General features: G+C 34.9%; 1 protein-coding gene across 1 annotated transcript in view; it reads left to right on the top strand.

Annotated features, from left to right (window-relative positions):
* Positions 1 to 22,244, top strand: part of LRP1B (LDL receptor related protein 1B) — a 299,771-nt gene that overhangs the window by 128,823 nt on the left and 148,704 nt on the right. The window contains exons 26-32 of the mRNA XM_058810030.1: positions 74 to 301; positions 3,111 to 3,285; positions 3,600 to 3,694; positions 7,161 to 7,310; positions 16,386 to 16,526; positions 17,328 to 17,453; positions 18,605 to 18,736. Of these exons, the coding sequence (XP_058666013.1) occupies positions 74 to 301; positions 3,111 to 3,285; positions 3,600 to 3,694; positions 7,161 to 7,310; positions 16,386 to 16,526; positions 17,328 to 17,453; positions 18,605 to 18,736 (1,047 nt within the window). The remainder of the gene's footprint in view (positions 1 to 73; positions 302 to 3,110; positions 3,286 to 3,599; positions 3,695 to 7,160; positions 7,311 to 16,385; positions 16,527 to 17,327; positions 17,454 to 18,604; positions 18,737 to 22,244) is intronic.

Here is a 22,244-nt window from a genome sequence, read left to right as displayed (position 1 = left end):
AAGTGAATGACTTTGATTTCTATTAGGGATATTGTGAAGAATATGAGGAATGACATTTCCCTTTTTCTAACAGAAAGAAAGAAGTTTCTCCTTTATGCAAGGCGTTCAGAAATAAGAGGGGTGGACATAGAGAACCCATACTTCAACTTCATCACAGCCTTCACTGTTCCTGACATTGATGATGTGACAGTCATAGATTTTGATGCTGTTGAGGAACGTTTATACTGGACTGATGTGAAAACACAGACCATCAAACGTGCCTTCATCAATGGGACTGGCTTAGAAACCATCATTTCAAGAGGTAAACAGCACAGCATTGAAGTAAAAAATAATTCCTTCTAGGTAAATGAGCATGATAAAATAGGAACATTGTTGATATGTGTAACGTGCCCTGGTATTGGATAATTGATCTAAACAATAGGCCAGCAGAATTTTCTTTAGCATATCAGTTCACTTTATTGGTTGATAATTCAATTGTATGTAAACAAATTGAGATGTAATTTTGCATTGATTTTCTACAAGATTGAAATGTGTAGCAAAAAAAGGAAGCTAATGTCTTGAAGGTAGAAAGAATAAAGATAAAAAGCAGGAGAAGCACAGTGTACTGAAATAGCTTTGCACTGAGGAATTTCCTGTGTCCTTTGGCTACCTAGGCTGACCTAGCAATGAAACTGGCTCTGTCAGGGTTATTTGCTCTTTCCAGTCCATGTAGATCTCCCAGCTTTGGGACCATTAGTGAAACCACAACATGGCAGCCTGGTAATTTTGGTGATACTGGTGTAATGTAGGTTTTTTTTTTTTTTTCTGTACTGAATACGTACATAAGCACAGAAACTTAATGAATATAAAGTCTATATCTGATTGCTTCAACCCTATTTCAGTAGTCCTGGTACTGAAGTGAAAACCATTTTTTGTCCCTGGTAACATTTGGTTTGTGTTTCCAGAGGCAGTTCCTCTCCTGAAAGCACTTATTGTTCTACTTTGTAATGAACCTATCTGCTTGAAAATAGGAAAAACTGATTATGTGAAAGCAAATTTTGCAAACTCTGGTTCCCCAACAGTTAAGGAATGTTTGCTGGGGAAGAGAAAAGAAATAGCTCAGTTGTGTAAGATCAGACCTTTTCTGACTTGGACAACAAATAAACCATATAGTGTATTATCTGGGGACTGTAGAAAAGAGTTCAAGCTCTCGCCCCTTGTGTCACCTTAGACGAAATTTCTTCTGTGTTAGCACATTCTGGGAAATGTTTGGACAAATATGGCAATTTCCCCATTTTCTAGACTGTGAATGCATTTTTTTTGCATAGCTATTTTTTTCCCCCTGCTTTTTCAGAGATAACTTTATTAATAATCAGATATGTTTTTCAGTCCCAGTAATGAGAACAAGGCGTAGAATGCCTGCTAGAGATCTTTATATCAGGTATTCAGGTGCCCCACAGAGGAACTTTTTGCTTGCTTTTTTTCAGAAAGTAGTAGAATAAAAAAGCTGTTTATTATACAAAAACCACTGAACTTGTCAAGGAACTTAATGAAACCAAAAGAAATATGCTATTCTTTCATATTCCTTTTATTATGGTGGTTTCTGTGGTAGAGTTTTTGTGGTTTGTTTTGATTTTTTTTTTTTTTTTTAGTTCCAGATGTAACTTTTTTATCATAAGTTTGAGAAAATTGCAGTGTTCTGGCACATCAAAACATTGTAAAGACTATTTATTATGTGTAAAGTATCTCATTTGCTTGCAGTTATACTTTTATACTTCTTATAAGAACATAAGAAGCTTTGTGAGCACATCCTGCTGGGCTTCTCGTTGGGTGAAGTCTCATGCCAGTGTCACAAAGATGCCAAGTCATACTTTAATCTTTTTAAGAGTATAAAATTATTATTTTCTATCCTACAAGCAAAAAAAAAAAAAAAAAAAAAAAAAAAAAAAAAAAAAAAAAAAAAAAAAACCAGAAGGGCAGGGGAGCAATTTAAAATGGGTCAAGGACTGTGTGTTTGGTGTTCTTTGCTGCATTCTGTGATGTTGGCAGACTTCCTAATGCCCAGTCACTGCTCAGCCTCATGGACGTGCAAACCTGTCCTCAGCCACTTCCATGTCAGTTTGTCAAGGGCAATAATGCTGTCAGGGCAAATTACCACGTGGAGCTGACAGGAGATGTGTATAAATGATGAACTATAATGAATCATTGGATCACCCTTGGCCTGTTCCCTTCTCCACAAAGATGCCAACCACTATTAACCCAGGGTATGTTGGTACCTAGGATGGAGCAGTGACTTTCCACTCAGTATTTCAGGCAGATTTTAACACAGATTGACATTTATTTAAATACCTTGCTAAGGAAGACCATCAAGTTACCAAATCAGCCTTATCATATTCCTGTTTTGCTGCCTCAGGTAATAATGGTGCTGTGACCCTCAGCTCCCCACAGCTGCTCCTTCATGGGGAAGAGAATCAGAAGGGTAAAAGTGAGAAAAGTCTTGTGTATCTTATAAAAAACAACTTAATTTGAGAAGTAAAAGCTATGAACGGCAAGAAAGCAAAATAAAGAATTCATTCCCTGCTTCCCTTTGGCTGACGGATGTTTTGCCATATCAAGGAAAGCAGGGCAGTAACTTGAAGTCTTCAAAGCCTTCAAAAATAAAACCAGTGATCTTCTCCAGTGACACAAGTACTTAAGAGCTACAGAACTATGCTCTAGACCAGTGGTTTTAATCCAGAACCTCTGCACTGAGCCTTGTGGAGCTGAAGTAGGAAGGAGGCTTTTAAATTTCAGCAGAGCACTGTTTTAGAATGCCGCTGAGCAATAAACACTTTCTGAAATAGAAAAATACAATGCAGAAGTTCAGCACCTCTGATTAATTTTTTGGGATAATAGGTTTCATGCTGTGAATATTCAGCGTGATTTTCATGTTCTTATTGTTAGTGTATCAGGCCCAGGAAGAAAAATAAAGATTATTAATTCTTGGCAACTAGTTAATAAATCCATCTGAATAGAATATTTCACAGTATTGTTAACAAACTGTAGAATAAATTATTCTTGTTTATTTTTTATCCCTAACACTGACAACAATCCAGAAAGAAAATCAAACAAACTGCTTTCCCTTTTTGCAGATATTCAGAGTATCAGAGGTCTTGCAGTGGATTGGATATCCCGTAATTTATACTGGATTAGCTCAGAATTTGATGAAACCCAAATTAACGTGGCACATTTGGATGGTTCCTTGAAAACCTCAATCATCCATGGAATTGATAAACCCCAGTGTCTTGCAGTTCACCCAGTAAAAGGGTAAGGTGTCCATGATTGTGATAAATAAACTGCTGTAAAGCTCATCAGAAGGTGGCTCTTCATTTATATTTTAAGTTTGGCCATTCTGTTTTCTTTGAAACTTAAAAGCATGAATTCTAAAGATTTTACTGAAAATATCTTGTCTGAATACTTCCTTTAGAAGGCTGCTGATTAAATAACATAAGTATTATTTTACTTATTATTTATTAGTTGTGCACTTTGTCTCCTAAATTGATGAATGTTTTCACTACTGACTCATTGGAAACACTGTGAGTACAAAGCAATATTGTAAATAATTAAATTCTCCTCTTCAGGAAGCTCTACTGGACGGATGGCAACACAATCAACATGGCAAACATGGATGGCAGCAACAGCAAAATTCTCTTTCAGAATCAAAAAGATCCTGTTGGTAAATACCTTTTTTCCTGTTTCTTTTTTAACTGAGAGTGTTTTATTTTGGACATTATCTTGAATTCCTATTTAAATGTACACTGATGTTTTTCATCTACAGTGATAAGAACAGACATAAAGAAATGAACAACACTTGTGTTACTGTTGTGTTTCACAATTTAAGATATTTTTAGCCCATTCAAACTGAAATCCACTGTAGATTTAGTGGCGTAATATTGACTTTTAGGACTACAGTAGACTGAAGGAGAGCCCACCTGTATTTCTCAATTTTTGTAGCATGGTTACAAAAATGTGGAGGTCAGGGTTTTAATAAGTCATGGATATTTGTGAGAGGCTTTGACTGCAAATGTTGATCCTTCCCCGGAATCTCAGCTACAGAATCAAAATATAGACTGGCCTTTAACTTTTCACACAGAGGAAAATGCAACATTGAAGCATGAATTTCATATTATGACTTAACCTCAGTTTTAGTATTTGAGGATTCACATAATTGATAAATTATGGCACTTAAAAAAAAAAAAAAGAATAGCTTTTTCCATGTGTATTTTTTTGTTTTGTTCAAGTCTCTCTTTGTAGATAATTTCATTTTTTAGGGAGTTAAAGTAGTTATGTCAATTGTTGCTGCCTTATTAATGGCCCACCAATAAAGTGATTTAAAAACATTTTTTTTTTACAAGTGAATGCATTAAGCAAGTAGAAGTGAAAGTGATTTAAAGAATTCAATAAATTCGACATAAGAGCAACATGACATGCATTTTACAGCCTAAATTCAATGAATTTTGTAGAAATTACTTGATAACTGTTTTACTGTTGATGAAATTATCTGTCTATCCCCTTGAAGAGACAATTACCTTTTTATCTGAAGAGAAAAGAGTGGCAAACCCACTACTTTTAAGGTGAAGAAAAAACCACTTTTAATAACATTAGAACAATATTAAGGACTGTGTGCAAAACTTTGCTCTGAATATTTTGTGATCAGAAGTCTCAAGGCCCTAAATTGCAATGCTTAGGGTTTCCAGTATCAACCTCTTAAATAAAATAAATGCAAAATACCAGTTTCAATGGTTTAAATATTTTTTTCCATCAGCAAAATACAGTCCCATGCTAAGAACAATGAAATCCTTCTAAACATTTAGAAAGCAGCAGTCTTAAAACCTTAATTTAATTCATTTGTGCTCTGAGAAAACTGTCTTTTTCCTTAAGTGAAGCTCTAGTTCATGCAGTGCTAATTTTGAGTGTTTGGGGAGTTCTCAGGTAGATTGCTGAAAAAGACAAATATCTGGTTTATTAGAGTTGGATATCCTGGAAATTGATGGGATGTTCTTGATGTAAAATTTCAGAATTTGAAAAATAAGAGTTTTCCATTCTGTGACCTGAATTAAGCTGATGGATTTGTTTCTCCTATTTGACCTCCGTCAAAACAAGGAGACAATTTTTCAATTATAGTATTTTCTGTTAGTACCAAGAGTATTTTTAGTTTGGAAACTTTGGGAACTGATACTCTGAGAATGACAGATGATATAATTTATTTTTCTCTTAACTAGTACAAACTAGTTATGGTTTGTTGGTCCATTCTGCAGTTCTAAAGTCTACAGTGCTAACACATATATTTGTTGATAGAACTGGTCATTGGAGTGCCAACAATCTGTGTTCTTAGGAATTCAGAATTCCTGCTTAATTTTATACTTTGTTGGGAAAATCATTTGCTCATTTGAATTCCCTGAGAGCATTGTCCAATTCTCACGTTCAGATTCACTTTAGCAGTTCATAAGGTTTAAGCCAGTCAGTTACATTTGAATTCAATCGTTAATATCTGCGATGCTTATGGCTAATAATCCACTTGTTTTCATTAGTAAAGCAGGACAATTTCTGAAAAAAAAATCTATTTAAACATGCTCTGCCTATTTTGCAAATACTGTATTTTTGCAAAGGTTGGTAATAGGTAGAAAGTGTTTGGGGGAGAATAACGCGCTAGACTTGAGTAGAAGGAGACAGGAATGTTTTTCATGTCAATTGATGGTGTGTAGTTGGAGTGCCTGTGTGAAGAAGCACCAGTTGGATATGTGCAGTATAAACCAGACAGGACAGGGCTGTAACTGCTGCTCAGCTGGCCCTGGCAGAGCCTCACAAACAGATCCCATCCGGGGGCAATCTGTGAGCAGCAGCTCGCGGGCAGGAGCTTTGGCAGATCCCAAATGCTGCTCATCTCGGAGCAGGGGAGCCTTCCTGCTGGTGTATTCCCTGTGAAGCCACGCTGATATTCCCAGGGAAGTTCCCTGTGCTGGGAATTGCCTGTGCTGTGCCCGTGTCCGGGACCCCTGGTGCTCTGTGTTGGAAGGGAAGCTGGTGAGGATGTGACACTGGGAGACGAGTCCCTCCTGAATGCACTGCCCCAGATTCTCTCCCCAGCATGTGATGTTTCCTCCTGGATAATACCCTTGCAGAGAGGTGGAAGGAAATATCAGTCCCTGCAAAGGGATTGGAAAGGTGATTTTTAGAAGCTCAGAAAGCAGACACACCTTTTGGCCTTCTGTGTCAAACGTGCGTGAAGAAGTAGTGACACGATGGCAGCTGTAAGGGCTGCAGCTCATGGCACTGCTCTCTCCTGTCAGGGTGTCCAAAACATCTTTCCCCACGATGGAAAAGATTACAGTACAATATCCAGAGCTTGACCCATGCAGTGAAATACACTATTTTTTGGCAACTTGCTGCTGGATACTTAGCATGAGTTCTGGGAAAGCTGGAGCACTGAAGCAAATTGTTATGGCGGGTATTGTTGCCATGCCAAGAATATTTCACTGTGGAAAATCTCCTGCTGCCACTTCTTGAACATTTTTAAAGGATTACAGAAGTCTGAAATACATTATCTCCTAGTTCTTTGCCCTTACTTTCAGAAAACTCTATACTTTATTCATTTAGTAGCTTATTTTGCAAGTCTTTGTGTTGACAGTTCTCTTGCTTCAAGCTCCAAAGAACTGATTATGAGGTCTGTTCACGATGAATCAAAATGAAAAGTAATACTATAAATTTATCAGGAGTTTGGATTAGATTTTGGTATTTCATCATCCTAAGCGGGGAGAGAACAGACTTTTTATAGTTCTGAATCACAAAAAGTACCTTGTTTACCACCTCCCTGTGTAATGATAATTTTAAAATATAAATGATGGCTTCTGGTTTGCATTCACGAGTTGTTAATACCCTTACTTAGGACTTCAGCTTATTCAAGTAATTCCTCATTTCCAGATAATGCTCTTTCATCAGTCAGTCACTGGTTTTCGTAAGTGCTGAAAGAAATAAAAGAAACTCCTCTTTCCAAAAGCCCGGGGTTTTTTCCATAGGAAATGACCAAGTTTAGTTTTCGCAAATTATTTTTTTAATGTGTAATGCACTTTCATAATGAAATCAGTTTAACAATGTATATCATCCATTAAAGCCACAGTTAAAGTTGTATGTGTTAATTACAGGTTTATCAATAGATTATGGGGAGAACAAGCTTTACTGGATCAGTTCAGGAAATGGAACCATAAGTAGATGCAATTTGGATGGTGGTAATCTCGAAATAATTGAATCAATGAAAGAAGATTTAACAAAAGCCACAGCTTTAACCATTATGGGTAAGTCCAGTGATAATATATTTTTTAATTATTCAAAGCTAATTAATAATGAAATATAAGAAGCTTAGGGAAGTTATTGTTGGTTTTATGTAAATAATGCATACAGAGCATTCACAAGTCAGACTGTGTTGTCCATGAAAAGTTCTTTATGTTCAATTGAACAGTTTGCAATTTCTGTTACAAGGATATTTCTAATTGTATACTTGCATATATATATATATATATTTCTATAGAGGAATGAAGGTAACAAATTGATGGCTTATATGTAAAGAATTTTGAAAGGGAAAGGAGCTTTTACACTGTTTGTTACACAGAATTATCCATTACGTGTTTCCTCTGCTCAATTCCTCCTACTTAATTCAGATTATTCCCAGTTATTTGGATTGCCTGGCACTTTGGGAAGACTTCTTTGGGGTATGAATTGATGATTGAGGATTTGGATTTTCAGATGTCTGCTCATTCCATGTATTAAATTGACTGAAAGAAAAATATTCCATTGGTTTCACTTGGTAAATAATGTTTAGAATGTTCTTAAACATCTATCAGAAAAATCAAAAGAAGAGTAGCATAAGGAAAAACTAAAAAATCAGCTAATTGCTGATCACTGAATATTAGGAAAATATTGCTTCAAATGGACTTTTTATCATATGCAGCTCTTGATCCTTGTTGTAGCTGGGACAGAGTGTAGTAATAAATTCCAGGTTGACTCAGAATTTACATTTATGCTTCTGCTTTTTGGAGGTGACTTTAGAGCTTTCCATATTTCCTGTAAATTACTGACCTTTATTCTGGTTCACTTAAGAATCACTTGTATTTATCTTGGATATTCAAAAAAAAAAGTTCAGTTGATTAACAGACTTCTGTTGGGATGAGTGGGTTATCAACTGCCAGTCTTTTTATGAAATATTTTTCTATTTCCTATTAATTTTTATATTGCTTATATTTTTTTGTGATTCTTACTATTTTTACATTTTCTTATTACTGTTATTTTTTTCTTATTTTTAATATTTTATTATTTTTTATATTTCTTTTTTCAAAATAGTTTATTTGATTGATTAAATAATAATTACGCACATATAGATGATGTGGTAGTTAAAATGAAATAAGATTAAATTACTTTTCTGCACATAGGTGTAAATTATATCATATTTAAAGTGGTGATTACTAAATTAGATTTAGTATACACCCATTTGGCCAGTACTGAACTCTAAATGCTGTCAGTATCTGTTGGGGGTATTATGATTTCATATGCGCATTCATAACCACGAGCAGGTTTGGTGTCAGAAGGAATCATGAATGTTAATTTGGACAAATTGTTTTTCATTGATTGGATTGTGACTGGATGTAGACCGAATAAATGACCCTTACTCTGGGGAGCTGTTGGAAGCCTTTACCAGCAGGTGTAAAGTGTGTTTTGTTGGTTCATTCTGTCACTGAGCTGGTGGAGGTGCCAGGTCTTCACCTGCCATCCACAGAGGCTACACAGCAGTGAAGATCCCTTTGGGACAGGGAATAAAGAGTTTAGAGCTGCCATGGAAAGAGGAGTGCATCAAAGTAGTTGAAGTTTTGCACATCTGGAGGTGGAAGAATTTCTCCTATGTTGGTGTTATCACATTTACCTCTAATATTAATAGTTTGGGATGCTTGGTTTTTATGGGTGGTGACAATTCTCGCTCCTTTAAAAATGGTGTGTGATGGTGTTCACTGGGGTTCTTGGATTGGGGAAGAGATGAGGATCTGACTCCATGTTTCAGAAGGCTTGATTTGTTATTTTATGATATATATTACATTAAAACCATATTAAAAGAATAGAAGAAAGGATTTCATCAGAAGGCTAGCTAAGAATAGAATAGGAAAGAATGATAACAAAGGCTCCTGTGTTGGACAGAGAGTCTGAGCCAGCTCACTGTGATTGGCCATTAATTAGAAACAACCACATGAGACCAATCAGATGCACCTGTTACATTCCACAGCAGCAGATAACCGATAACCATTGTTTACATTTTGTTCCTGAGGCCTCCCAGCTTCTCAGGAGGAAAAATCCTAAGGAAAGGATTTTTCACAAAAGATGTCTGTGACAATGGTGAACAAAACTTACAAAGAGTTTGGAGTTTTCTGTTTGTTTCGATTTGGGGTTTTAGAGTCATAGTTGTGCTAAACTTCATTTTGGCATTGCAGTGGGATTCCTCATAAAAATCTGCTGGAGGAAAAGTACAAGCGCATACAGTTTTATCACAGTATTGTATGTGCTGATTGAAAAAAGTGAAAAGTTCCTGCATTCATTTCTCCTGTAAGTTTCCATGTTGTGGAACACACTGTGGTAATATAAATGCCAATTATTTTCCTAAAGAGTGAGTGGATGTTCATCAGTTTCTTACAAGCAGGCTTTTGTGCATGTAAATTGGGTCAGAACAGAAAACCCAGTGCCATATGAAGCAAGATAAGAGTTTATCTAATTGATAAATGGTCATAACTAAAAATATATAAGTAAAGAAGAATGACTAATTTGTTTCAATGAAAGATTTAATGTGGTAGGGTATGAAAATTTACTACCCCTGCTGATCTGCTTGTCTACAAGTTTAATCAGAGGTTTAAGCAGGTGAATCACAGTAATTGCAATGTTTATTGCATCATTTTTGCTCCTATTCCTAAATTTTCTTGACTGTTTGTATCTAAAACCACAGTAAACAAAATAAAGCATGAATTAAGTATTTCTCCTCTTTGTATATAATGAGCTATATTTTTTTTGTACCATTTGAATTTATCAGTGACTGAAGAGAGAGATGATACCTGTGCCCAAACCCTTTACTGTTTTGTAGAATTTAATTTCTGCTCAGTGCTGGAGAGTTCTGTAATCTTCAGAATTAATATATAATAATCTTTTGCATTATTCTGTCTTTTGCATTTAGTGTTTTCCCAGATAAAAGCGGTGTTTTGGACAGCTAATTTTCTTTGTTGGTATGTTTTACTATATGACCTTGTCATGTTGTTGGGTTATGTTTCCACTGAGCAGAAAAAGGAGATGGAGTTTGGTATTTTGGAACTCCCTTTTTTACAGTTGTGTCACCAGGTCACAGAGTTGGTCACTCGTTGATCTCCAGGACCTTTCCTGGACTGGGGAGCTGGAACAAGGACACAGTGAGGGCACCTCAGTGGGCAGAGGGGACGGGCAGTGTGGTCTGAGGTAGCCCTGGCTGCCATGCACCCATTCCCTGCCAAGGCTAGGTGCTCTAAAGGAGGAAGGATCTTCTGAAAAAAAATTAATTTCTAATAAATTTACTACACCACTGGTGTCTCTTCAAGCACCTCAGCTGTTGATTTTGAAAATTTCTTTAGTGTTTGGGAGGCATCTTCCCCAGCCATCAGTCTCCTTGTGAGAAAGTGTGATCTCAGAGACACCAAAAGAGAATCCCACAGCCTGTGTCAAGAGCTAATGCCTTCCATGCCATGTCTGGACAGAATTTTGCACAGAAAACTCATAGAACTGACAGTTCCCAGTGGCTATTGCTGTATCTTATACTTCACGTTCCAGAAGATTTTTCAGAGCTATAAAAAAGGCAATGACTGGGCAAGGCCTGGCCCAATCAAGAATTCTCTGGTTTGCCTTGGTAGTCTCTGTGCTGTTCTGATAGCTTGAGTTTCTTGATCTGTGATTCTGTTAGTTTCTGTATTGGAATGGAGAAGCAGTTAGGCCCTCCATGGTTGGTTCTTTGATTTGAGCTCAATGGACACTGCCAGTGAAGTCAGTAAAGGTTTTGGTTTGCTTTGTAATACAGTTCATGGAGTGGCTCAGAGCTTCACCAGCAATGAGGATTCTCCTTTAGCACGACCCCTCAATCTCCACATTGTTTTTATTGCTTCCAATTCCTCTATTTTAGCATTGCAGTTTAGCTGTTGGAAACCATTTGGAAGTTACCACTTCTGTTTCAGATGTTTGCTGTTGTTTTGTCCTTTCCAGGCTCTGTTTTACATTTTCCTACTATTGCATTCTTTAGTGGAAGCTTATAGAATGTAATGATAAGATATAAAAAATAATGTTAGCAAACAAGTTGGTGCCAAGGTAACTGTCAGGTTTATCCTTGAGGGGAATGGAAACAATATATAATTCACATATTTCTGGGTTTTGGGTCTTTCATTTATTGGTTTTCTACTCAGCAGTGTCAATCTTTCTTTTTCAATATGCTGAGCAAAATTCCTAGTCTTTTGGTGTCTGCTTTTGCTAAATCTTTTTGAATGTGTACATATCAAATGGAATATTATTTTCATCCTATTTTATGGGATGAAAATAATATTCCATTTGATATGTACAAAATGGCTGTTTTTCCATGCCTTTAACCATATCAAAAAACAAAAGTGTGCTGTTGCCATTCTGTATTACAAAAAAGTTGTTGTAAATCCATTAAGTCCTACATGCTTTCCCACTCTTACCACTTTTTCTTCAAATCCATATTCACTCTGTGAGATGTCAGTGTATGGAACATCAGCCATTTTTAATTAATCTATCACTCAAAACCACATGAATGCTTTGTCTAGTACCTCCCAGTGGTTATTGTCTTGCATTTGGTCATAGCAATTTTCTTCTCTGACTATGTAAACTTGACATTTTATTTTCTTCAAAGACCTCTGCTGATTTTTTTTTAGTAATTTAGAAGCTTATAATTCACAGCACCCTGTGCCCTACATAATTTTCAACACCTGCTGCTGGCACAATTTATAAGTTGATATCAAATAGATTCCCTGTTCTGGTATTCAGCATGTTCCATGTGAAAGAATCTTTGAATGTCTTATACAGTACAGCAGAATTCTTTTCAAGGAGAATAAAATGCATTCTATATTTGTCTTAAAGTTTGAGTTTAATCTACCATTCAATATCTGATTTTAGCCATTTTCCTGATAGCCAGTGTTTTCAGTGGGATCAAATGATAAAGATATATTTGGAATTCTGCATAAAGTCTCGTTTCCTGCCTTCCAAGTTACTTAGTGAAAACGATTCATTGGCTGTTATTGAGATTGGTTAGAAATTTTCCTTTGATGTGAGAGCTGTGTTTCTGGGTTGGGGAGCAGAGTCATTATTTCACACAATCTGAGATGCAGAGGAGCTCGCAGCAATATCTGACGTGTTTCCAAACTGGTGTGTTGTTTCTTGAATGACAAATGACTCTGAATGAGAAACTAGAAAAGTATTGATTAGTTACTGTAAGTCTGTAGCTGAGGAGAAAGGGATGCTGAAGGATTCTGTCAGCAGTTTTAGTGGTTGCATTTGATTGGATTTTGTATCAGGTCCTCACAGAAATACAATTGACACAAAGCCACAACATTCAGCTCATGTCTCTACAAAATAAGAATATAATGAGGATATAATTTGTTGTGCATTTGGTCTTTTTTTGGTATAAAATAGAGTAGCTCCACATAGTGAATGATTTTATGTGTAAGGGCTATTTCTGTTGAAGTTCATATAAAAATATTCAATCAGCAATACAACAAAATCAAATATACATAATAGCTTTTCAATGGGCATGCAGATATTAGAAGGACAATTTTTTGAACAAAAACTGTATATAAATATAGCCATCAAGTTGTATTATCAAGCCATCAAAACTGAAAGAAACAATTATAGTATTTCATTTTAGACAGAAAATGTAGGTTAATATTACCAAAATATATTCATGCTCCTGTTAATTTTCGTCGTGCATTAGATGGTATATTGGTCATTTGATTTATGTTTCATCCTAAATAAAGTTTCAAAGCTAACACCAGAATGCTTCCTTAGCAGCCCAGATGCTGTGACTTTGCTGTATCTGTTTGCAAAGTGAAAGGGGCTGCTCAGATCAGGGGACTTCAAACACACACACACCTTAATTTTCCAAGTCATCAATCTTCTAATTGCTGTAACACCATTCATTACCTTAGCATTAATATATGAAATATATCTAGGCAATTTGCCCAGCTCTAAGTGCAGTACATAGTTGTCTTCCATAAATACTCAAACCACCATTAATGAAAACTAATTGCCCATCGAAATTTGCATTCAGAGTACTACTTGAAGTCTCCAAAGGACTGTCCACAAAGCCAGGGTAGCAATTTTTGGCATCTGAAGTTGCTGTTTCCCAATATGTTGCTGTGCTTAATGCTAATTACCCAGCAGAATGGATAAATACAACAATTTTAATATATATTATAACCCAGTTTCAGCAACAAGGTTGTAATTAGTGATCGAGCAACATTCTTGTTAGCATAATCAAGCAGATAAATCACTTTAGTTTGATGATTAAAGGTCCAAAACAGCATTTTTTGTCCCTTGTGTGTGAAAGCAAGTTGTCTTTATGCTGAAGTAGGTTTTTGTAAAATAATTTACTATATTTTAATATTAATATAGAAATAATTGGTCAATCTTGAATAGTAGACATCATAAATGAGTTGTCTACTGACATAATATCAATAATGCAGAGAGAAGTAGTCCAAATTTAACTTAGAATTATGGTCAAAAATAGACATGTAATTGTTTTGGTTTGGTTTTTTTCTTTACTTGAGACTGCAGTGGTATTTGTTGGTCACGTAGCATTTTCTAAATAATTGAAACATTTATTTCTAAGGTTTTAGGGCATAACTGGCAAGTGTTTGTAAGTCATAAGAGGTATGACCTCAAGGAGTCTGTACTTCAGAATTTGTGTGTTGATTTGTTTGGGCATTTTGGTTTGTTTTTTTTTAAGATTGGTGGATTTTTTATTTTATTTTATTGTATTTTTTACCTTTATTTTTAACTATACTAGGTCAGGGTTTGTATGACCTTTCTCCTTTAAATCCCCCTACTCTATCCTTGTCTATTTCTAAAAATCATAGTGTACCATTCTGTGTAAGAGAAGAATAAACACTAGTTCAGTAATTTCAAAATTACACATTTATTTAAAGGTTTATGCAGGTTTCACATTAACAAGAATGAAAGTGGAAGGTAAAATAATCAATTTGAAGAGTATTGTGATAGCTCACTTGTGAATTGTTGTGATTTGTCCTTTATATTGGTGTAGGGGTTGTAGGGGACTCCTCAACCTCTGCAGGCACAGTCGAGTGCCTTAGGATTAGTAATGAGTTTATGAAGTGTTGTTTGTGTCACCAGAGGAGAACAACTCCAGGATCTGATGAGTCTGACACCATTGATGGAAATTGTTCAGACACTCTTAACTGTTCATGGAAGCAGATGTGGTCTCGTTGAGTACCTCAATAAACAAAAGAGGTACCTGGTGGGACATTCAGCTGCTCGTGTAAAAATGGGGTTGGCTCGGGACTTGTTATCAAAAGGGAGAAATGAAAATATTTGTGGTGTAGATCAAACTTCTTGATTAAGTACGTGCCATGTGTTTATCTCTTGGTAAAACAATATGACAAGTTGTTTATTTGGAGTTTTTGTTTCTTTCCTTTTCCTAAGGAGACCGGCAGGTCAGCCAAGGACAGGTTTGGGAGGTTGTTGAAACCGTAGCCAAAGCTGAGGTTTTGCACAAAATACTAAAGGAATGACTAAAACAGTTTGATTGCTTGAACTAAAGGATAAAACCACCAAAACTAGATGTAATTTGCTTTCTTCCTGTACCCCAGTCTTACAAAACAACTCATTTTTTATAAAGGGATTTGGATATGTAAAACAGTAAGTTCATGTTACTATGCACAAAACACCAGTTGTTATTTAATTTGGTTAATTTAATTAAATTGACCAAAATTATTTAATGGCCCTTTCTGATTTGTGGTCACAAAGAGAATGTGAGGAACAAAAGCTCTTTGTCACATAAAACATTTCATTGAAACTGTTCACATAACCTTTAGGATTGTGGGTCATTATTGAACAGGAAAAAAACGAACTCCAATTCCCAATATTTCATATATGGATTATAGCACACAGTCATATTAATATTTTTAACTTTCATGTGCCTTTTTGTTATAATTGACATAATCAAAATAGAACACAGGCATTTCTTGTTCTAAGGATTTTCTGACAAAAGTGTCTTTAGATGTAAGCTGCTGTTTATTGATTATTATTGTATGATAATGTTTTGAATCAGACAATTTTAGACTGACTAGTCAATGCATAAAATTACAGGATTTCTTTAAATTTTATCCAAAATTAAATAGAGAGTTCCATTTGTGTCTCCAAATTGTGATATTTAGAATGTTTTTCATTCCACAGATTCTGGTGTTATCATATACTGGTGGAGAGTATTTATATCTAGGAAAAATATTTTATTTTGTGCTGCAACTTTTTACAGTTATCACAGTGAAAATTATTTTTTAGATTTGCATTTCTTGACACAAATCACTCAGTTGTGATTTATTTGTTATTTAAATATTAAAACTGCAGGGTAGGCAACAATTCTTTTAACTGAAAAGGGAATTAACTGAAACTGAAGTTAATACACAGTATTTTTTAGGAAGGCAGTGTTTCTGAAGTTTAAAGGTTTTCAGCTCAAGGTTTTACTTTTGGTTCCTTTGCAGTAATTATCCGTTCTATCTAAAATGAAGAACCCTGAGCCCATCTCATCATTCATCTCTGTGGACTCAAGGAGTGAGGACCAATTACAGGGACAATCACAGGATTGGCGACAGTTTTCAGTCATTAGTTCACTCAAGTTTGAGCTTGAAATCAAAGCAATTAAAATTATATTTCTGAAACTTTGGGAGGCAGTGCCTGTTTTTCAATTTTTTCAGGATTTCTTAGTAACTGATTGTAACTTTTTAAAAGAAAAGACTTAGTTTAATATTTCAAGCAATTTTGTTTACTTGTGAAAATGAATTTCTCCCCTAGGGCAACACTAGAATTTCCACATATATATGAAAAATGAAGCATTGTTTCTATGCAGGTAACCTTAAATCAGCAGTTGTCTCAGCAAGAGTAAAACTGGTGAAAACTGCTTTCATGTCTGCTGAATCTTAATAACACAATTCCTTCAGATTTTCTCTATAACCTCTTTAGGCAATTTCCCTTAAAACTGATCTCAGAATTAACCTCAAAAGCTTTTACCCACCTCAGGTCTCAACCGCATCCAGTTTGATAGTGATCCTCCTAATTTCTGAAATTAAATTTTACAGATAAAAAGCTTTGGTGGGCAGACCAGAACTTGGCTCAGATTGGCACCTGTAATAAAAAAGACGGAAGAAACCCAACTGTCCTTAGAAACAAAACTGCAGGTGTGGTTCATATGAAAGTGTATGATAAGGCTGCACAGCAAGGTAAGTCACATTTGAAGGATGTTTAACCAATTTTTAGAGGGCACAGTATCTTTTCTCACGTGGTTCTCCCAATGTGAAGAAAATTTGAACTTGTAATCAATTAATTTCTTGAGTATCTTAGTGAATTTAAATTTTTCTTCATGAAATTTCTAATTTCTGAGATGTGTTTAGTTTACTGTGTATAATGTCTATTATAAATCTTATTAAAATATATTTTCTATTAAATATTGTAATAATCAGGTACTTAGGAGCATGGATTTGAGGGAGTATGTCTTAAATATACTAAAGACTGGAATATATTAAATATAAAGACTAGACTATGTATTATATATACTCTAGTCTTAGAGTATGTCTTAAATATAATAAAAATGGCTCATTCATGAAGATAACAAAACTAATATAATATTTGATGAATGAATAGTATATAGCCAATGATTTGTTCCTGGTCTAGATCAAGACACACTAATGTCAGTGAGATTTCATCATTAACTCGACATACAATGTTCAGGTTTTTTATATCCTTTAAAATGGGCAGATTTTTCAGAAAACAGAATTATTTATGTTCTGGGCGGAAATGTGGGGTTGAAATTCTGCATGAATGTGCAGGAGTGAATGCATGAGTGAAGCATGGAAAGGTATATGAATTGATGAAATTTTATGCATATCTCAATTTTTCAAATCAGTTATCTGACCAAAAAATTGGAAATAATAATAATATATTGCCAACAACACTTACTTTTCAGCCAGGGTTGCGTTGCTCAAGTTTTGGTTTCTCTTGTCTCCTCTCCTGTCATGCCATAGGCAGCAATTCCTGCCAGTTAAACAACGGGGGATGCTCCCAGCTCTGTTTGCCAACGTCAGAAACCACCAGAACTTGTGTGTGCACTGTGGGCTACAACCTCCAAAAGAACCGCATGGCCTGCAAAGGTAAAATGGCTGCAGCATCTGTTTCAGCCAAATTAACTTCCAGGGGAACATTGCAATGAGTAAATAAACTTAATTCAGTCATTTTTAGTTAAGTAACTATACTTAATATGCTTGATTTGAACAGTAACAGAGAAAAGTCTGTAGTGGTCAGGGCAGAATTAAATTTAGCTTTTCATTAAATTATTAAAAAAAAATTAATAGTTCTGTGGTAACTTTGATTTTTTTTTTTTTATATAGACAGAAAAGCAGACCATATGAACCATCATTTATAAATATTTGTTCAAGGTCATATAACTTATCTTTAAATTACAGACTACAAATATCTGAATGGTTGGGTATCTCTTCCTATTGTAATGCTCTTACTATGAAATAAAACCAATTTTTTTCCTTAGATCTTTTTCTTTTTTAAGTTGGTAGAAGTCAGAACATAGCTCACAGCCAAATTCTTAGTCTTTGCCTGAATAATGCAAAACAACTTTATGGTCAAGGCGTCTTATAGCTTTATAAATTCAATATAATTTATGACTATTAATTAGGACTAAGTAATTCCTGAGAATTACTGTGTAAGAAGAAGTCTACACAGTAGAATTCATTCCTACTTAATAGGTGCACTTGGAATTTGATTAATCTAACACAAAAGTAGACATTTAAAATGCATCACGAAATCTATGTAATTCTCTCTCTCTGTAAAAGAAATGTACATAACTGAAGTGAGGTGAAACCTGTACCTCAAAAGACAATTTACTTTCCTGTTTTCCACAAACTCTTTAAAATTATCTCTTGCTGAATACATCCACAAAGCTCAGATGTGCACTGAAAATATTCTTAAATGTCTCATAATTTGAACCATTTTTTTTCTTAAAATTTAATTTTAATTTCTGCTGAAATTGAATTAATTGAATTAATTACCTGATTATAACGTGGTGTTTGACATGGACAGTGATTCCCTTCTCTTGATGAAACCACATTTTTAATTTAATTAGAACCTCACTATAATGATTCATGGATATCTTTTCAGAGATCTGGAGTTGTCACTGAAAAACTGTGGAGCACTTGTGGAAAATCATGTTTAATATATGTTATCTCCTCTAGTCTTGGTTATTTGGAAAGTTTTCTCTTTGCTCTCATTGGCTGCTTTATCTTTTCCTTAGGTATTGAATCATTTCTCATGTACTCTGTCCATGAGGGAATTAGAGGAATTCCTCTTGATCCAAATGATAGAATGGATGCTTTAATGCCTATATCTGGGGCTTCATTTGCTGTGGGCATAGACTTCCATGCAGGTAAAATATAATATATAATTTATTGTATGTATGGTTAAAATCATAAATTCTTCTCATAAATGAAATAACCCCTTGTTCTCAAACCTTCTAAGAAATTACAGCTGTGTTTAAAGGAAATGGATCACGTCACAGAGTTAAACTCTACCTTTAATATTTACAGTAAATAGGAAATATTGTGTACAGCCAATTGCTCTGGCAGCAGCAGCTGCTCTCTTTTGGCAGGGTCATCACTGAGAACTTGAGTAGGAAACTGGTGGTTTTAGAGAAAGTGTGAAAAGGCTTGTTCCTGCTATGACACTCTGTGTTTCCGTGGAATTTTCTTAGTGCTGGGTGGTGCAGTACCTAGCAGGTGGCTTTGACAGCTGACTGGGATGGTTTTCCAGCTCAGCCACATTCCTGCAGGGCACAAGCCATGTCTGGATCTGTCCCTTCCTTCTGGAAGGAGCTCTGAAAGCCTGAAGGAGCATTTCCACCTGGAGTACACGACATACTTTCCAATGTATATACAGAAATAATTTTTCATTTACGCAGCCTCACAAGCTTCCTATGAAATTAGGAGGTTTCAGTTCTGCATGCATGTGAAAGAAGGTGGGAAAAAATTAAAGATCAGATTCTAAAAGTGACTGGACGATGGTGGTGTTTGGATATCTTCAAACATGTTAGCAAGTTTTGACTAGTTTTTAAAAAATAAATAATCTGTGACCAAGTAGTGACCTGAAAAATATCCTGTGTCTCTGTATTTTTCTCCCATCAGTCTTCCTTCCATACTCATTTTGTTGCCTATTGAGTTTCCAAACTGGCAGTCTTGAAATAAAATCTTAAGTTACCTATATTATATAAATACAGACATTACCCTCTTGCAGCATACAATTATTTTGCCATACTCCATTGTTTTTTATTTTGACATGGATTCTGCCTGGGAATTCACCATTTAGAGATCCGATTTTGGTTTTTTTCTTAATTGTATGTTGATATTTGTCTTGGTATTGAAATCAGACCTATTTCTGTTGGCTCTGTTGGACTACTTCATTACACAAATATCACTGAAATTTTTTTATCAGGTTGGAAGTTAAGTTTATTAGATCTTCACTTCTTTTGACCTGATTCTTCACTGATGCTCTTGCATCTCTGAGTAGCAAAATTTCAAGTTCTCTCAACATTTTGCAGCATTAATAGTTGGATATTTTACTTTCAAATCAGTGGCAGCTGATGTTCAGAGCTTTTCTCACATCATGGGTATAGCTCAGTTATAGTCTCCAGAGACATAAAAATCACTTAAAAGCCAGAACCTTTGTACACATACCTGAGGTGGAAAATCGACTCTGTTAAAGAGATTTAATCTATTCCTGGAAAGACACAGAGAGAAGAGAGAAAAGTGGTGACCACATGTATTCATTTCAGAGACTTCTAAGAAAATGCAATAGGGTTTTCTAGGGATTTTAATTTTTTTTTTTTAATTTAAATTAGAAAAACTTTACAAAATTGTTGCATCTAACACAGAAGATTAAAATTTGACCTTTTCAATTCAAAATAACATTATTGTATTGACTTTTATTGGTTTTATTAGCTATTTTGCATCTCGTTTTTTGGTTTGGGATTTTTCTTTTTTTTTACAATAGTCATATGATATGTTAACTCCTACTTTAGAAAGGTTTATGTGGACTTAGCTAATAAGTATCAAATTAATATTTTGGAAGAGTGAGATTTTTGTCTTTTTGGAAAAAATGAAATTTGAGGCAGAATGAAATTGAGGTTCTCCCACTTGGCTTGATGTAGTCACAGCACAGGGAACATGACTAGAATTGGCAGTGATAAATGCATTGCAAAGATAAATGTAAATGGTGTGCAGCAGGGAAATCACAAGGGGATAGTGTGTTATAAAAATGTTACAGCTTTCAACTGCATTTCAGCTTCCAAAACATCTGTTTTTCTCATTTTGATACCTTACATTCAATTGTATAAATTAATTTCTAAAACCTACCTATATCAAATGTAGCACAGAATGAAAGTGGAGGTAGTTTCAGATTTCCTTTTTTTTTTTTTTGTTTTCCATTTAGTGAGTGGTGCTTTCATTTCACTCTTAATCATGAAGGATTCCCAGATTTTGCTGTTATCGTAATTTAGGTATGCAAAATGGATAAAATATTTACATATGCTAGTAGTATAGCATATCATAATTAAAAGTCTAATGACAATGTTTTTGCAGAAATTACCAATCTAGAAGATGCATACACCCTTTTTCTCCCTGTGTTTTGATGCTTCTAACTAAATTCTAATTAGTGAATAAATAGCAAAATGCACGATTCTCATATTTGTTTTGACTACTCAAAGTCAGAATTGCCATTTGTTTAATTGGAGGTGGGGTAAGATTCTTGAGCATACCAATATTGTTTGGTCACAAATAACTGTCTTTTTTTATAAATATATCTATCAATCTACACAAATATTCACACACACATACATATATATAGTTACATGTGTAGATATGTAGATATGAATTATTTATATTTATATAGGTCAAATCTCTATGCTTTACTAGAAATATATAGTCTATACATGCACTCACACTATTATGGAATTAAAAGAAGGTTTATAATGTATGAGAAAAATAATGAAGGAACAAATACTATTTAATATCTCTTTGCAAAACATCTCGCTCAGGAGGTCATCAGCCCATTACTTTACAAACAGAATGTTGTTTGCAGCTTATTTACAGAACACTGTCAATGAAAATAGAGACAATTCTGCTCAAGGGATGTTCTCACTTCATTTGCCCACCTCTTTTTTGAGGTTATTATGTGCCACAGAAGAGAGTTTATTTCTGTGCTTGAGCCACTTCAAATTCTCCATCTGGCTGTTGAGTTTAAATGGTCAAGTTGTCCCTTTTTTCCACTTTATGGACAATCACTGCAGCAGAAAAGCTGGAAAGACAGCTGAGATGTCTTGAAACACCAAACAAAAAGACTGCTAGTGGAAGCTTGTCAGGACATTTAAAATAAAAACTGACTTGTGGATGGAATATATTTTTTTATTCTTTTGTCAGCATATCACTGTCAAATGTCACTTTTTATTTCCCCAGTTAATTTTTTTCCCTTACACTGTTAAAATTCAATGTGTCTGATTACTGAAGGAAAAGTCTGTATAAGCAGTTTTACACTGTAGCTTTTCAGACTCCTGAATATTTTGGAGTGGTGGCAAACAACATGATATGTTTTTGAAGCATTTATTCCATTAGGGAAAAGGTAAAGACAGCATATTTATTGTCATTTCTAACAGAGGTAGTCGCTTCCTGTCATAGCCCGATTGTGCTACATGTGCTGTACTAAACAACCTAGAAGTCTGACAGAATGATTTTAAACAAAAATTCAAGAAAAGGCAGAGAAATGAGGAATTAATGCTGATAATTTTGATACTTAATACATGTTAAAGGTATAAGTGGCAATATTTACAGTTGCTAATGCAGCAGCTTGGACTGAAGACAGTGAATTAATCTGAGAGTCATTGGCAC

This window comes from Ammospiza caudacuta, chromosome 8 (genome assembly GCF_027887145.1).
Source record: "Ammospiza caudacuta isolate bAmmCau1 chromosome 8, bAmmCau1.pri, whole genome shotgun sequence".
Classification (NCBI taxonomy): Eukaryota; Metazoa; Chordata; class Aves; order Passeriformes; family Passerellidae; genus Ammospiza; species Ammospiza caudacuta.
Note: the sequence above shows the minus strand (reverse complement) of the source record. Positions and strands in the feature narration are given on the sequence as shown.